This window comes from Schistocerca americana, chromosome 7 (genome assembly GCF_021461395.2).
Source record: "Schistocerca americana isolate TAMUIC-IGC-003095 chromosome 7, iqSchAmer2.1, whole genome shotgun sequence".
NCBI classification, from domain to species: domain Eukaryota; kingdom Metazoa; phylum Arthropoda; class Insecta; order Orthoptera; family Acrididae; genus Schistocerca; species Schistocerca americana.
Genome location: NC_060125.1, coordinates 391,373,336 through 391,386,920, shown reverse-complemented (window position 1 = coordinate 391,386,920; position 13,585 = coordinate 391,373,336). Strand labels below are relative to the sequence as shown.

At 41.8% G+C, this 13,585-nt stretch overlaps 1 protein-coding gene across 1 annotated transcript in view; it reads left to right on the top strand.

Annotated features, from left to right (window-relative positions):
- The window catches only part of LOC124621972 (glutathione S-transferase D7-like), a 104,895-nt gene extending 93,362 nt beyond the window's left edge, over window positions 1-11,533 (top strand). Inside the window, exons 5-6 of the mRNA XM_047147506.1 lie at window positions 8,891-9,058; window positions 11,284-11,533. Coding sequence (XP_047003462.1) covers window positions 8,891-9,058; window positions 11,284-11,442 — 327 coding nt within the window. The 3' untranslated portion in view covers window positions 11,443-11,533. The remainder of the gene's footprint in view (window positions 1-8,890; window positions 9,059-11,283) is intronic.
- Window positions 11,534-13,585: the final 2,052 nt, after the last annotated feature.

The window sequence follows — 13,585 nt, the reverse complement described above, 5'->3', positions numbered from 1 at the left end:
CGAATTATGTCATTGTAACAACTCCACTTGAAACTTTCCGGCTTATAGGCCTTGGTCGACGTACTTGTGGACTGGCTTATTTTGGTATCACGAAAAGAAGTGTTAACTCCAGTCTGATTGAACACAAAAGAAATTGCCGCCTGGGAGATACGGATAAATCAGCCGTAGCGAAACATGTTTACCAAGAGGGTGATCATGAAATATAATTCTTTGAGACGAGCGTCATATAGAAAACATCGCATTACCATGCACACATTTCTAGAAGAGCTATAGAGATTTATAAACGCTGTAATAATTTTAACAGAAAAGAGGAAAGCGATAAATTGAATAAAATTTGGATGTCAACGTTACAACTGTAAGAAGGACGATCGATTACTTTCAATCGAAAAAGTTGGCAATGCCAGATATAATGTCTTAGCTGACGTCATGTGATGGACTGTGGTGCCCTCTACACAGCGTATATATTCGGTGCTCCCTCGAATTCTGGTCGCAGAATTCGCCGCTTTACGTCTGAAGACGTCTCCCGCTGTTGGAGATGAAACGTTAGGAGAAAGTTTTGTACATCGACCACGGCCCGGAAGTTTCAAGTGTAGCCAGTACCGGCCGTCAAAGCCTACATTGTATGATTGTAATAAGTGATTATACATAGTGAGCAATAGAATTAGCTGGGGGCGAAGGGGGGGGGGGGATGGATGGATGAGTAGAGAGACTGGAACTGTTGGGCGTGGGACATAAGTGGAATGTTGTCAGACCTTCTTTTGGCCGTTGGCGTGGCAGTCGACCACAACATTAACAACATGCGCTCTTCCTGAGAATTTTCTCGCAAGCTCATCACTGTCAACTGATGCATGGGACACTACACTGAGTTAACTATAAATTAGTTCATGGGCTGTCTAAACGTGAATTGGCTGAAATCGTTCGTTAATTAGCCGACAGTACTGCGTGAAGTAGATATTTTTGTCAGCTTTGTTACTGTTTTGACGTAGTTGCTGCAGTTAGGATAATTATTTATAAGACTCTCTCAGTCTCGATTACGAGCAACATTTAACTGATCTTTACCTTCGTGCATAGCGGACATCCTCTGAGTCACGATGCTAATACCTCGCACCACCACCTCTAGCCTTGATAGCTGCCTCATTTCGCAGACGAAGAGAACCCACAAGTTTATTATGGTGTGCCATATCCATCTGAAACCCCTCACTGGTGATTAGAATCCTGCAAAAATACCCTCGTGGTGCAAAATCTCCGTGAAAATTTCTCATTTTAGCGACGAGTCCTTACAAAACGGTATAGGTGACGTACTGTATAATTGGTCATGCCATATCACTCAAAATTGTGCAATTTAATCCCTTCCTGGATTATTTTAATGCGCCGGCGAGTGGGATTTCCTCGAACTTGTTTCTGTGATTCTCTCGTTAACGTGTCCCTCGAAGCTGTTCAAGCTGCACATTAGATTTTTGGAAGACGAAAACAGGTAACCTCTGATTATAAGGCGAAGTACGAGTAGCCAATCTATTTGAAATATAAGTCTCAGAATGCCACTAAGGTGCACTTATTAAGAAACACAGTAAAGTAAATTACAGTAGTTCAAAAGAAAAACGCCTTTTGCATGCTGCATGTTTTTTTGAAGAGGGCTATTAGGAAAGTAATTTCCGATCGGTCGTGAAATGGAAACCACTGTGAAAACACAATGCTTTTCACAGATGTGTTGGGCAGTGTCTCTAGTACGCCCGCTGATCGCGTTGCGTCACTCTTTTCATTTCTGAGCACATAAAGGTGCCTAGAAAATTGTGTCATACGAGGGCCCAGAGAGAATTTTTGCCTGAAGCTATGCAGCCCACGTAACATAACTGTCTTGCATTTTCTTCTTCAAGACAGTTTTCAGCCACATACTGCAGGGGCAATGAAGATGCTCTTGCAGCGTTTCTGATGGGAAGTGTTTGATCACCACAATACATCCTTTAATTGGCTCTCTCTGAGTTTCATCACTGCTCACATAAACCGCTGGCTGTGAAGACAACATTTAGGCACAGACAATGAGCTGCAGACCAGTGTAGAGAATTGGTGGACAGCACTAGCTGTTGCCTTGTATGATGATGGTATTGGAAAGTTCCTACAACGCAACGACAGATATCTAACTCGGAGCGGCAACTATGTAGATAAGAGCTGGAAGTTGTAGCTAACTGTTGCAAATAAAACATTTTTGATTTTCAGTGGTTTCCATTTTGTGGAAGATGGGCCGTATAAAGACCATAAATGCTTAAGACCTCTTAAAATAGATATATTGCTTTAACATGTATGTGACATCATTAGTAATGATAGCCTAACCTGTATAAGATGTAGGCCTACCTTTCCAACAGTAGCCTATTTGCTTCTCCCAGAATATTTCTCGCCAGTAACTGTCAGGTTTTCAGGACTAACCAGACATAGCACAATTTGCATGTACATCTACTTTGATCAACTGCTCGATTTTACTTTTGAATTTCATTTTGTGGTTTTCAAAGAATATGTGTCTATACATGCTTTGTGATATACAAATCATTAGTTACTTAGTTTTATGTTCCATGTATCATTTTCACGATAAATCATAATTATATGGAACGAGTCATTATAATTATATTGACATAAATTTTTTTGTAAGTATGTCTCATGCTACTCTGCTATGTATCAGGCGTGTTATATCAGTGGGTCAGTAATCAAAACTTTTGATTGAATCATTGTGAATCCCTGTTCGTGCTACACACTACCTTAATGTGGCATAATGAATGTCATTTTTTCTTCTAGTATTGTAATTATTTACATCATTGTTCCTGTTGAAGTGCAGTAGATTTACAGCAACCTTCATGAGTGAATAAATAACCTGTGAAAAAACTCACGCACACATGACAGCTGTTTCCGGCTGTTCTAGTCAGAATCCTTTTTGAACGGAGAGGAAATGTGAACAATTTGAATAATTATAGGCGACAGGGATTTAGGGCAGCAGATGGTGCCCCAACAATCCGCGGTTACGTAGCCCTGTGTTTTGCGGGGACGGGGCGGTTGATACTGTGTGGCTCGGATGTAGGAGCATTTGTGATTTGGAAGGCAAATAAAAACTCAGGAAAGAAAAGAATGGACACTGTGTAAAGTAAGGCAAATCTAAAGTCAAATGACAGAAATAAAACCACTACAATAAAAGTAAATAGTTAAACAATAATTCATGTATACAAAAGAAAATATTGCTTGAATTGCTCCACTTAAGAGTGAAATGTGATTCCTTTAAGCTTTAGATTACGATAGGATCGATTGGTACACGCGTAAACAACGCAAGCTGGCATTTTTGATGAAACAGCCACGTCCCCACACAATCAATGCACCCAACACTGTCGAAACTTCGAATGGGCACGTCTCAGTGACGTCACGGAGAAGGTTCACCGCGGTGAACCTGATGTTTTGGGCTAGTTAAGATACTGGACATCAGCTTCAAGCTCGTGACGTACGGACATCCTATTTTACCTCCATGTTTCAGCCGTTCACGATTCTAGGTAACAAAATAATGAGCACAATTAACGACTCTGAAGGGTAACACTCCTTTCGCAACAATTCCCGCAAATGTGACGTCATTTTGACGGCACACACAATATCGACGACGGCATGATCGACTATCTGCTTTCCTTAGCATTCGATACCCACCTTTCTCAAGGTCTCATGCGCGCGTACCGGAGATTTATAAAAACACGTCATCCTTGGAACGATATCTTACAATTATAGCTACAATAAAATGTCACGTAATGATTTACCGACGATTAACGCCTTCATATAAGAGTGCTCTCTTAGGAGTGAGTTATTGTCATCAATAATTTACAAATTAATAATGAAACACACCTGTTTTATAATTTGCAGTATGCCGTTTCAATGTAACGGAGCAGTGAAAATTTATCGGAAACACAACATCATTAAATGTCACTTTATAACGTATCAACGATACAAGCCTTCAAGATAAAATATGATAACCAAGACGGGGATAAACATCGCGTGGTTAAGTGCAAGGGGAACGAATACCGTTGTGGTTGCTGGAATCGAAAGTTGTTGGTTCGCATCCCATTGCATGCATTCATTTCTTTTTTTTTTTCATGTTAGCGTTCTCAGCATGCTCTGCTACTTTCTTATGAATGTAATACAAGTATGTTCTGCAATGTTGGATGTTATTTACATTCAGTCTGATCTGAGAGCGAAGGATAAAATAAATATTTAGCGATTTCCGAGCATTTGATTAGGCGGGAACCTAAGAGGACAGCTTAAATTGCTGCGACTGAATAGAGCAACAACGTAATTCATGTTCTTCCTTCCAGAAATATTTGGCTGTATATTTCCGACTATGATGATGACGTTTGATTTGTGGGGCGCTCAACTGCGCGGTTATCAGCGCCCGTACAAACTCCCAATCTCTACACAGTCCAATCTCGCCACGTTTCAAATGATGATGAAATGATGAGGACAACACAAACACCCATTCCCCGGGCAGAGAAAATTCCGAACCCGGGACCTCGTGATCCAGAGGCAGCAACGCTAGCCACTAGACTACAAGCTGCGGACATTTCGGAATATGTGCCGTCTTCCGAGTGTGCGGTTAGGCAAGAACCTAAGAGGACAGATTGAATTGCTGCGAATGAATGCAGGAGCAATAATATTCATATTCTGCCTTGTAACAAAGTGAACAGCTGATCATGCGGTCGTCAGTATTGTACGTGACGCCAAAGTGACATAAAGTTTGCGGTAATTGTTGTGAAAAGAGCATTACTCGACTCCGAAAGGTATCAGGGATAATAAAAAGCAGGAAGAGAATGTATATGACTCATTCACAAAGAAATTGCTCCAGAAAATATGCAACCGTAGCCTCTAAGTACTGGTGAGAGCGAAGATCAGTGTGACAAGAAAAAACGTATGTTATATCACTCTACCCTTACGGTAAATAACTGCCAAGGCGAAATTCCTCACCATTTATCTCAAATAACTTTGGTCCAGTATACACTGAAGCGCCAAAGAAACTGGAATAGGCATGGGTATTCAAACACAGCGCTATGTAAACAAGCAGAACACGGCCCTGAGATTGGCAGCGCCTATATGAGACAAAAAGTGTTTGGCTCGGTTGTTAGATCGGTTACTGCTGCTACAATGGCAGGTTATCAAGATTTAAGTGAGTTTGAACGTGGTGTTATAGTCGGCGCACGAGCGACAGGTTACACCATCTCCGAGGTAGTGATGAAGTGGGGATTTTCCCGTGCGACCATTTCACGAGTGTACTGTTAATATCAGGAATCCGGTAAAATGTCCAATCTCCGACGTCGCTGCTGCCAGAAATAGATTCTGCAAGAACGGGACCAACGACGACTGAAGAGAGTCATTCAACGCGAGAGAAGTACAACCCTTCCGCAAATTGCTGCAGATTTCAATGCTGGGCCATCAACAAGTGTCAGAGTGCGGCTTGCCGTGGTGGATGAGCGGTTCTAGGCGCTCCAATCTGGAACCGCGCGACCGCTACGGTCGCAGGTTCGAATCCTGCCTCGGGCATGATGTGTGTGATGTCCTTAGGTTAGTTAGGTTTACGTAGTTCTAAGTTCTAGGGGACTGATGACCTCAGATGTTAAATCCCATAGCGCTCAGAACAATTTGAACCTTCTTTTTTTTGTCAGCGTGCAAGCCATTCAACGAAACATCATCGATATAGACTTTTGGAGCCGGAGGCCCACTCGTGTCCTCTTGATGACTGCGCGACACAAAGCTTTACGCCCCGCCTGGACCCGTCAACACCGATATTGGACTGTTGATGACTGGAACCATCTTGCCTGGTCGGACGAGTCTTTTTAAATTGTATCGGGCGGATGGACGTGTACGGGCATAGAGACACCCTCATGAATTCATGGACCCTGCATGTCGGCAGGAGACTGTTCTACCTGGTGGAGGCTCTGTAATGATGTACGTAAGCATCCTGTCTGATCACCTGCATCCATTCAAGTCCATTTTCATTCTGACAAACTTGGACAAATTCCAGCAGGACAATGGGACACTCCACACATCCAGAATTGCTACAGTATGGCTCCAGGAACACTCTTCTGAGTTTAAACACTTTCGCTGGCCACCTAAGTCCCCAGAGATGAACATTATTGAGAATATCTGAGATGACTTGCGACGTGCTATTCACAAGAGATCTCCACCCCTCGTACTCTTACGGATTTATGGAGAGCCCTGCAGGATTCATGGTGTCAATTCCCTCAAATACTGCTTCAGACATTAGTCGAGTCCAAGCTTCTGCGTGCTCGTGGGGGCCCTACTCGATATTAGGCAGGTGTACCAGTTTCTTTGGCTCTTCAGTGTATATACTTTCGTGTAGCTTGGTGTTATTTTCAACGTAAACTTTATATGTTTATCGATATACTTTCTCCACAGCTTGACGACAATTTAACCGCCTTAGGTGTTCTTGCATTGTAAACTACATTCATCAAAAAACATTTTGCATCACCTCGGTTCCCAGAGTTCCGGAAACTGTACAGAAAATTGAAATAGAGCTCAACATAAACATAGTTTCTGCCCTTTTTATTTCTCATGAAAACCACACATTACATGTTGTACCATCATACAGCGAGAACTTCAGAGGTGGTGGTCCAGATTGCTGTACACACCGGTACCTCTAATACCCAGTAGCACGTCCTCTTGCATTGATGCATGCCTGTATTCGTCGTGGCATACTATCCACAAGTTCATCAAGGCACTGTTGATCCAGATTGTCCCACTCCTCAACGGCGATTCGGCGTAGATCCCTCAGAGTGGTTGATGGGTCACGTCGTCCATAAACAGCCCTTTTCAATATATCCCAGACATGTTCGAAGGGTTCATGTCTGGAGAACATGTTGGCCACTCTATTCGTTATTCTGAGGGAAGTTATTCACAAAATATGCACGATGGGGGCGCCAATTGTCGGCCATGAAGACGAATGCGTCGCCAACATGCTGCCGATATGGTTGCACTATCGGTCGGAGGATGGCATTCACGTATCGTACAGCCGTTACGGCGCCTTCCATGACCAACAGCGGCGTCCGTCGGCCCCACGTAATGCCATCCCAAAACAGCAGGAAATCTCCACCTTGCTGCACTCGCTGGACAGTGTGTCTATGGTGTTCAGCCTGACCGGGTTGCCTCCAAACACGTATCCGACGATTGTCTGGTTGAAGGCATATGCGACACTCATTGGTGAGGAGAACGTGATGCCAGTCCTGAGCGGTCCATTCGGCATGTTGTTGGGTCCTACTGTACGGCGCTACATGGTATCGTGGTTGCAAAGATGGACGTCAGCCTTGGACGTACGGAGTGAAGTTTTAGTCGTAACACGACGTCCTGTGGCTGCACGAACAGCATTATTCAACATGATGGCGTTGCTGTCAGGGTTCCTCCGAGCCATAATCTGTAGGTAACGGTCCTCCACTGCAGTAGTAGCCCTTGGGCGACCTGAACGAGGCATGTCATCACAGTTCCTGTCTCTCTATGTCTCCTCCACGTCCGAACAAAGTCGCTTTGTTTCACTCCGAGACGCCTGGACACATCCCTTGTTGAGAGCCCTTCGTGGCACAATGTAACAATGTGGACGCGACCGAACCACGGTATTGGTCATCTAAGCATTTTTGAACTACAGACAACACGAGCCGTGTACCTCCTTCCTGGTGGAATGACTGGAACTGATCGTCTGTCGGACCACCTCCGTCTAATAGGTGCTGCTCATGCATGGTTGTTCACACCTTCGGGCGGGCTTAGTGACATCTCTGAACAGCGAAAGGGAATGCGTCTGTGAAACAATATCCACAGTCAACGTCTATCTTCAGGAGTTCTGGGAACTGGGGTGGCACAAAACTTTTTTTGATGTGTGTATTTAAATTTTCTCTAAAAAAAGATTCCACACTTCCGAGAGAGCCAGACACGATAAAAAAGTCTTTCAACTATTTCGCTGAAGACTCTTTCGAATGACTTGGGCAGTTAACTCTGGACATGGTAGCAAACAAGCACAAAATTTTCATACAAAACATCCATATTAACATTTTTCGATTCATGCAGACTAATAAAACATTTGCAGAAATTTACAAAATAATACCACTACGACATGCGGCAAAACAGGAACACGCATTAAAATACACAATCTCACCTGGAGGCTAGATGAGATAAAAAGTATTTAAAATAATTATTTTCTTAAGGAACTAAGTTTACGCAAGATGTAAACTAATGTACCCATAAAAGTCAACACAGAACGTTTTTTTAACTAAAAAAATCCACTGATGACAAAAATTTCTCCAGAATTTTGGAGAAAATGTTTGAAACTGTAACTTTTGGGAACAGGAGTGTGTTGTACTACAACGCAAGAACTGCGAAAACAGGAGAAGAAGAAACTGATACAATACGAAATGAACCGGTTTAAATATATTGTTGGGAACCTTCGTCATAATAGACGTACACAGAAAAGTTACACACCCAATTAGAAAAATTGCACGATGACGTAAAAGCACAGTGTTACGCTGTAAACAGCGTAGCATTCGAGCACTCAGTTTCAGTTTACACATATAGCTGTTATATAAATAAGAAAACTTCAAGTGGAATGACATAACTAGCCGTTTGATGCGCGAAGTTTTTAAGACACGTTATTTCAAAATGATTTACCGTGCAAACGTATCACCAGACATCATAGTTATCAAGTCAGTAGTTCAGTTGTCAGAAATGGATTCACAATAACCTGTCGGTAGATTTTTGATGTTACGGCAAAGAAATTACTAAGTGTTCCCCCGTTTTGCCAAACGCAGTATTCTGTATTTCTTAACGCATCTTACAGTCAACAAGATTTCCTCAAATGTCATCATGTCGTGTTTTGCAGGCCCCTTTGATGTTCCTGGGAAAAACTGACGTGGAACCGGACAAGAAAGCTGCAATATACGAGGCACTGGGTATCCTGGAGAAGTACCTGGAGCCCACTGGATGGGTGGCTGGAGACCACGTCACGGTGGCCGACATCGCCTGCGCTGTGACTACGGCCACTCTGCAGGTGAGCTGATTCTGGTTTCCTACGGGCGTTGATCTGTGGTGATAAAACCATGGCGGTGCGCCTGGAAAGGCGACACATTATCGGAGAAAGATAACTAATGATCTGGAGGGGCCGTTCTTTTGAAAGAACACAATTTTGTTTGTTGAAACCCAAATATGTTTCACCACTGTAGTAGCATTATCAGTGAGCTCGCATTTATTTCTTTTGCAAGTACGAGGGTCACCCAGAAAGTAATGCACCGCATGTTTTTCCTTCAACAATCTTTACTGAACGTAATGGGAATTATACACACGAAAAAATTATGCTTTGTCTACACTCCCTATTTTTCCACGTAATCTCCATCCCGTTCTATGGCCTTCCTCCAGCGCGAAACAAGGGCGTGTATGCCCTGACGGTGCCAATGCTTGTCCTAGTGGCGGAGCCAGTGCTTCACTGAGTGAATCACCTCCTCATCGTCCTCAAGATGTCTTCAAGGAATGGCGTCCCTTAATGGCGAATGACAACATCATCTCGCTGCAACATATCAGATGCGAGAACCCCGGATGGTCTCCCCGACTGCTGCAAACCGTGGAGGTCCGCCGAACCGCCTTCTGATGATCTCACCCGCCGTGACCAGCGACTAACTGTACTTCTGTCGACAGCAGACGCTCCATAGACTTTGCACCAGCGTTTGTGAATATTCCCCACAGTTTCTTCCTCTGCAGTGAGAGATTCAATGATGGCACGTTGCTTGTAACGTACATCACCTACAGACACCATTTTGAAACTGTCCTGCAGCTACCTTATCTGTCGGAAGTGACGGAAACTTGGCGCGCTCACTCAGGAGACTTCAAATGATACCTACGTGATGAGAAACAAAATGCAATGCCTTACTTTCAGGGCAACCCTCGTATAATGATACAAAATAAGAGGTGTGTGAGAGACGTAATGAGATTCAGAACCACTGCGAGCGATCTGGCAACGCTGTGTTGATCTACTTGCTTACATCTGTATGTTCATCCCTTCTAAATGTTCAGTCCGCGTTTCAGCTCTGTATAGCCATCACGTGATTTTTGAGAGCGCCATCAGGGAAGCTGTGTTTTTGTTGCGTGTTACGAAAAAGGGACAGCGGAATTTAGAGCAACGTTATGCTATCAAGTTTTGTGTTAAACTTGGGGAATCCGCGAGTGCGACCTTTGAAATCAATTTGGAAGGCCGAGAACACGATGAAGATGATCCTCTCTCAGGGAGACCTTCAACTTCAAAAAGCGACGAAAACGTCGAATGTATGCGAGCTCTTGTGAGACCAGACCGACGTTTAAGAAAAAGGATGATGGGTGACCAGTTAAACACTTTCGCCGTAGATCAAATTTTGATGGAAGTTTCGCACATACGAAAGGTTTATGCCAAAAAGCTGCCGTAAAACCTCACTGAGCAGATGGACAGTTGAAGAAATGTGTACGTTGATCTTCTTGAGAGGATTACCAATGGCCATGAATGCTTCAGTCGTGTGATCAAAAGTGATGAAACCTGGATTTTTGAACACGATCCTGAGACAAAGTGGTGAATTGAGGATCTGCTCGAATGAGCAAATCAAAGATCAAAGCAAATATTCATTTGCTGTTTTGACTGTAGGGGTATCGTGCATACATAATTCGTTCCTCCAGGACAACCTGTCAACCAAATGTTTTACAAAAATGTCCTTCAAGCAAATAATCACTCATGTGAGAGCCAAAGGTATTCATGATTTTCCACAACACTACAGTTCATGACAAGAAAATCTGAAATACAAAATTTCGAAATTAAATTTAAATTAAGTTGCTAGTTAAACAAATGACTGGCTGTAAATGAAACTTGGTTATTTAAGAAATGACTTTCAGCAACCTCAGTGTAACATAAAGCAAAATTTGGAAAAAGGAAAGCAATTTACTATTAATTACTGAAAGATTTCTGAATCTATTTCACTGCTATCGTCTCATGTACTCACAATTCACTGATTTCATCTCCATTGATTTCATTTAGTAAATCTAATTCAGTTAGGAAGAAAATGAAATTTTAGTTTCTTCTCCAAATGAATTATTAGTCAGTGCGTCGGAATTAATACACCATTGCAACAGCTTGGAAATATATTGTAAAGATTTTCTGCAACAAAAAACCACTGTAACATTTTTGTTTCAATTTTACAAATATTATAACAATATGTTGGTTGTTAAGGCATAGTGACATAGCTACTTTCTGTTTTTCAGGCAATGGGAGTAGTACTTGATGCATACCCAAAGATAAGGGAGTGGTTGCAACGATGTAACAGTAACATACCCCACTTTGAAGAGGCAAATAAGGAAGGATTGAAGGAAATCGCTGAAGCCATTAAAAGCAAAGTGACTCATAACATATATGCCCCATAACCATGAGGCTTCAAATATCAGAATTTGAAAATCAGTTACTTAACTGTATAACTGGTGTATTTCTTTGATTATAAATTGCTTACTGCCTTTTTCTAGAGTATATTTTCTTGCTTCCAAGTTTTGTTTTCATTGTTCCATCTTCTCATGCTTATTAAAAGAAAACAAATCACTGGGACCTAAATGATTAGCATCAACATATTTTTAATGAAACTCTGTGACACTAAAATCTATGTATGATGAATGAAAAGTAGATTTATCATTCTTACCATACTATACAAAAAAGGCTGTGATGACACATGAAGCTGATAATGCTGAATTTATTATTGTTATTAGTAATCATTGGATGTATAAGCTCATTTAATGGGGTATTTTCTGATAGTAATTCCTTCTCAGTCGCTGAATAATTTCTCTAAGTTACACCTTTCTTTAATTATGCAGTCAGTGGGTTTTCACTATCCACAAACCCCTGGACAAATTTTTGGTAATAATTAACCAACCCAATTAATGAGTGCAATTGTTTAACTGTCTGTGGAGCTGCAAAGTCATGTACAGCAGAAGTGAGATGGTGATTGGTCCTCAATCTCTACTGGCAGATAATATGCTCCATGCAATTCAACTGTGTGTGAGCAAAATGACACCTGTTGATGCTAAGTGTGAGGCATGCAGCTTTTAACCTGTCAAACGCTTTTTCTAGTGATTCTGCATCCTTAATCCAGTCTTTAGAAAACACTATATCTTGGAAACAGACTATGTACTTTTTGGGTTTTAGACTCTATATTGAGTAGGATTGCGGAGAAGAGAAGTTTGCGGCACAACTTGAATAGAAGAAGGGATCGGTACGTAGGACATGTTCTGAGGCATCAAGGGATCACAAATTTAGCATTGGAGGGCAACGTGGAGGGTAAAAATCGTAGACGGAGACCAAGAGATGAATACACTAAGCAGATTCAGAAGGATGTAGGTTGCAGTAGGTACTGGGAGATGAAGAAGCTTGCACAGGATAGAGTAGCATGGAGAGCTGCATCAAACCAGTCTCAGGACTGAAGACCACAACAACAACAACTCTGGAGAACTCCATTGAATAACCACTGGAGAGTGGCAGGTGCAATATTCAGTCCAAAAGGCATTGTACAACACTCATAGTAGTAGTATACGGGCAGGTTGATCGCACTAGGAGTGTTTTCCATGAACAACCATGAACAATCATTTGAAGAACTCAGTTTAATATTTACACACTCACTCACAACTTTTATACAGCATTCTTTTCTGGTTACAATTAACATAGTCAAATTAAAATGTGCAAAACGTTTCCTATCGAACACCTTCTGGTCGTTTCCGAGTTTCAGGCCTCTGACTCTGTCTACACAACGCATCACAAAGACTAAGTTCAGAATTAACTGAAACTCTTCATTTTTTTGGTCGTTGGATGGTTGGTTGGTTGATTTGGGGGAGGTGACCAAACAGCAAGATCATCAGTATTTTTCAGGTCGTTATTAAGTACACAGGCCACGAAATAAAACGCTTTGTCAAATGGCTAGCCCTTTCCACATTTGACTTATTTAAGACTTCATCACATCTATGGCCACAGTCCTTCAGTTGACTTACTCATGCAGAGTTTCAGAGAGTAAAGATCAACAGTTTGTATATATAGTCAGTTTTCGAGAGACAAAGTTGATTCTAATTTCCTCATTTTCATCTGTTTATTTTGGATGAAACATAAATTATTTTCTTTCAGATTATCCCTTTTTTGGAAGACACGAATTGCAAACAACATGTAAATGTCAGTGACAATACAGAAATTAGTATTGAAAAAGAATAATTTACATTTGAAGTGAAGTATGTTCCTGTATTAATATAAATGGAACTTACATCAGAGGCTTCTGTTGTTCAGTACACAAAATACACATGAATAAGATGGAGAGAGAGATAACAGGCACGTTCTGCAGGAAGGTGCGGTTTGATAGCAAGGAGTGTGACCTTCAAACTTAGATGAAACTCGATGCTCACAGCTCAAGCATTCAGTCAGCCTTGAGGCTTCATACAGAGTGGAGTTAAGCTACAACTCTCGCTTGTGGGCATTGAGAAGCAGTTTAATAGATCGTTTTTTGTTTATTTTTCAACTGATTTTAAAAATTCGAAATGC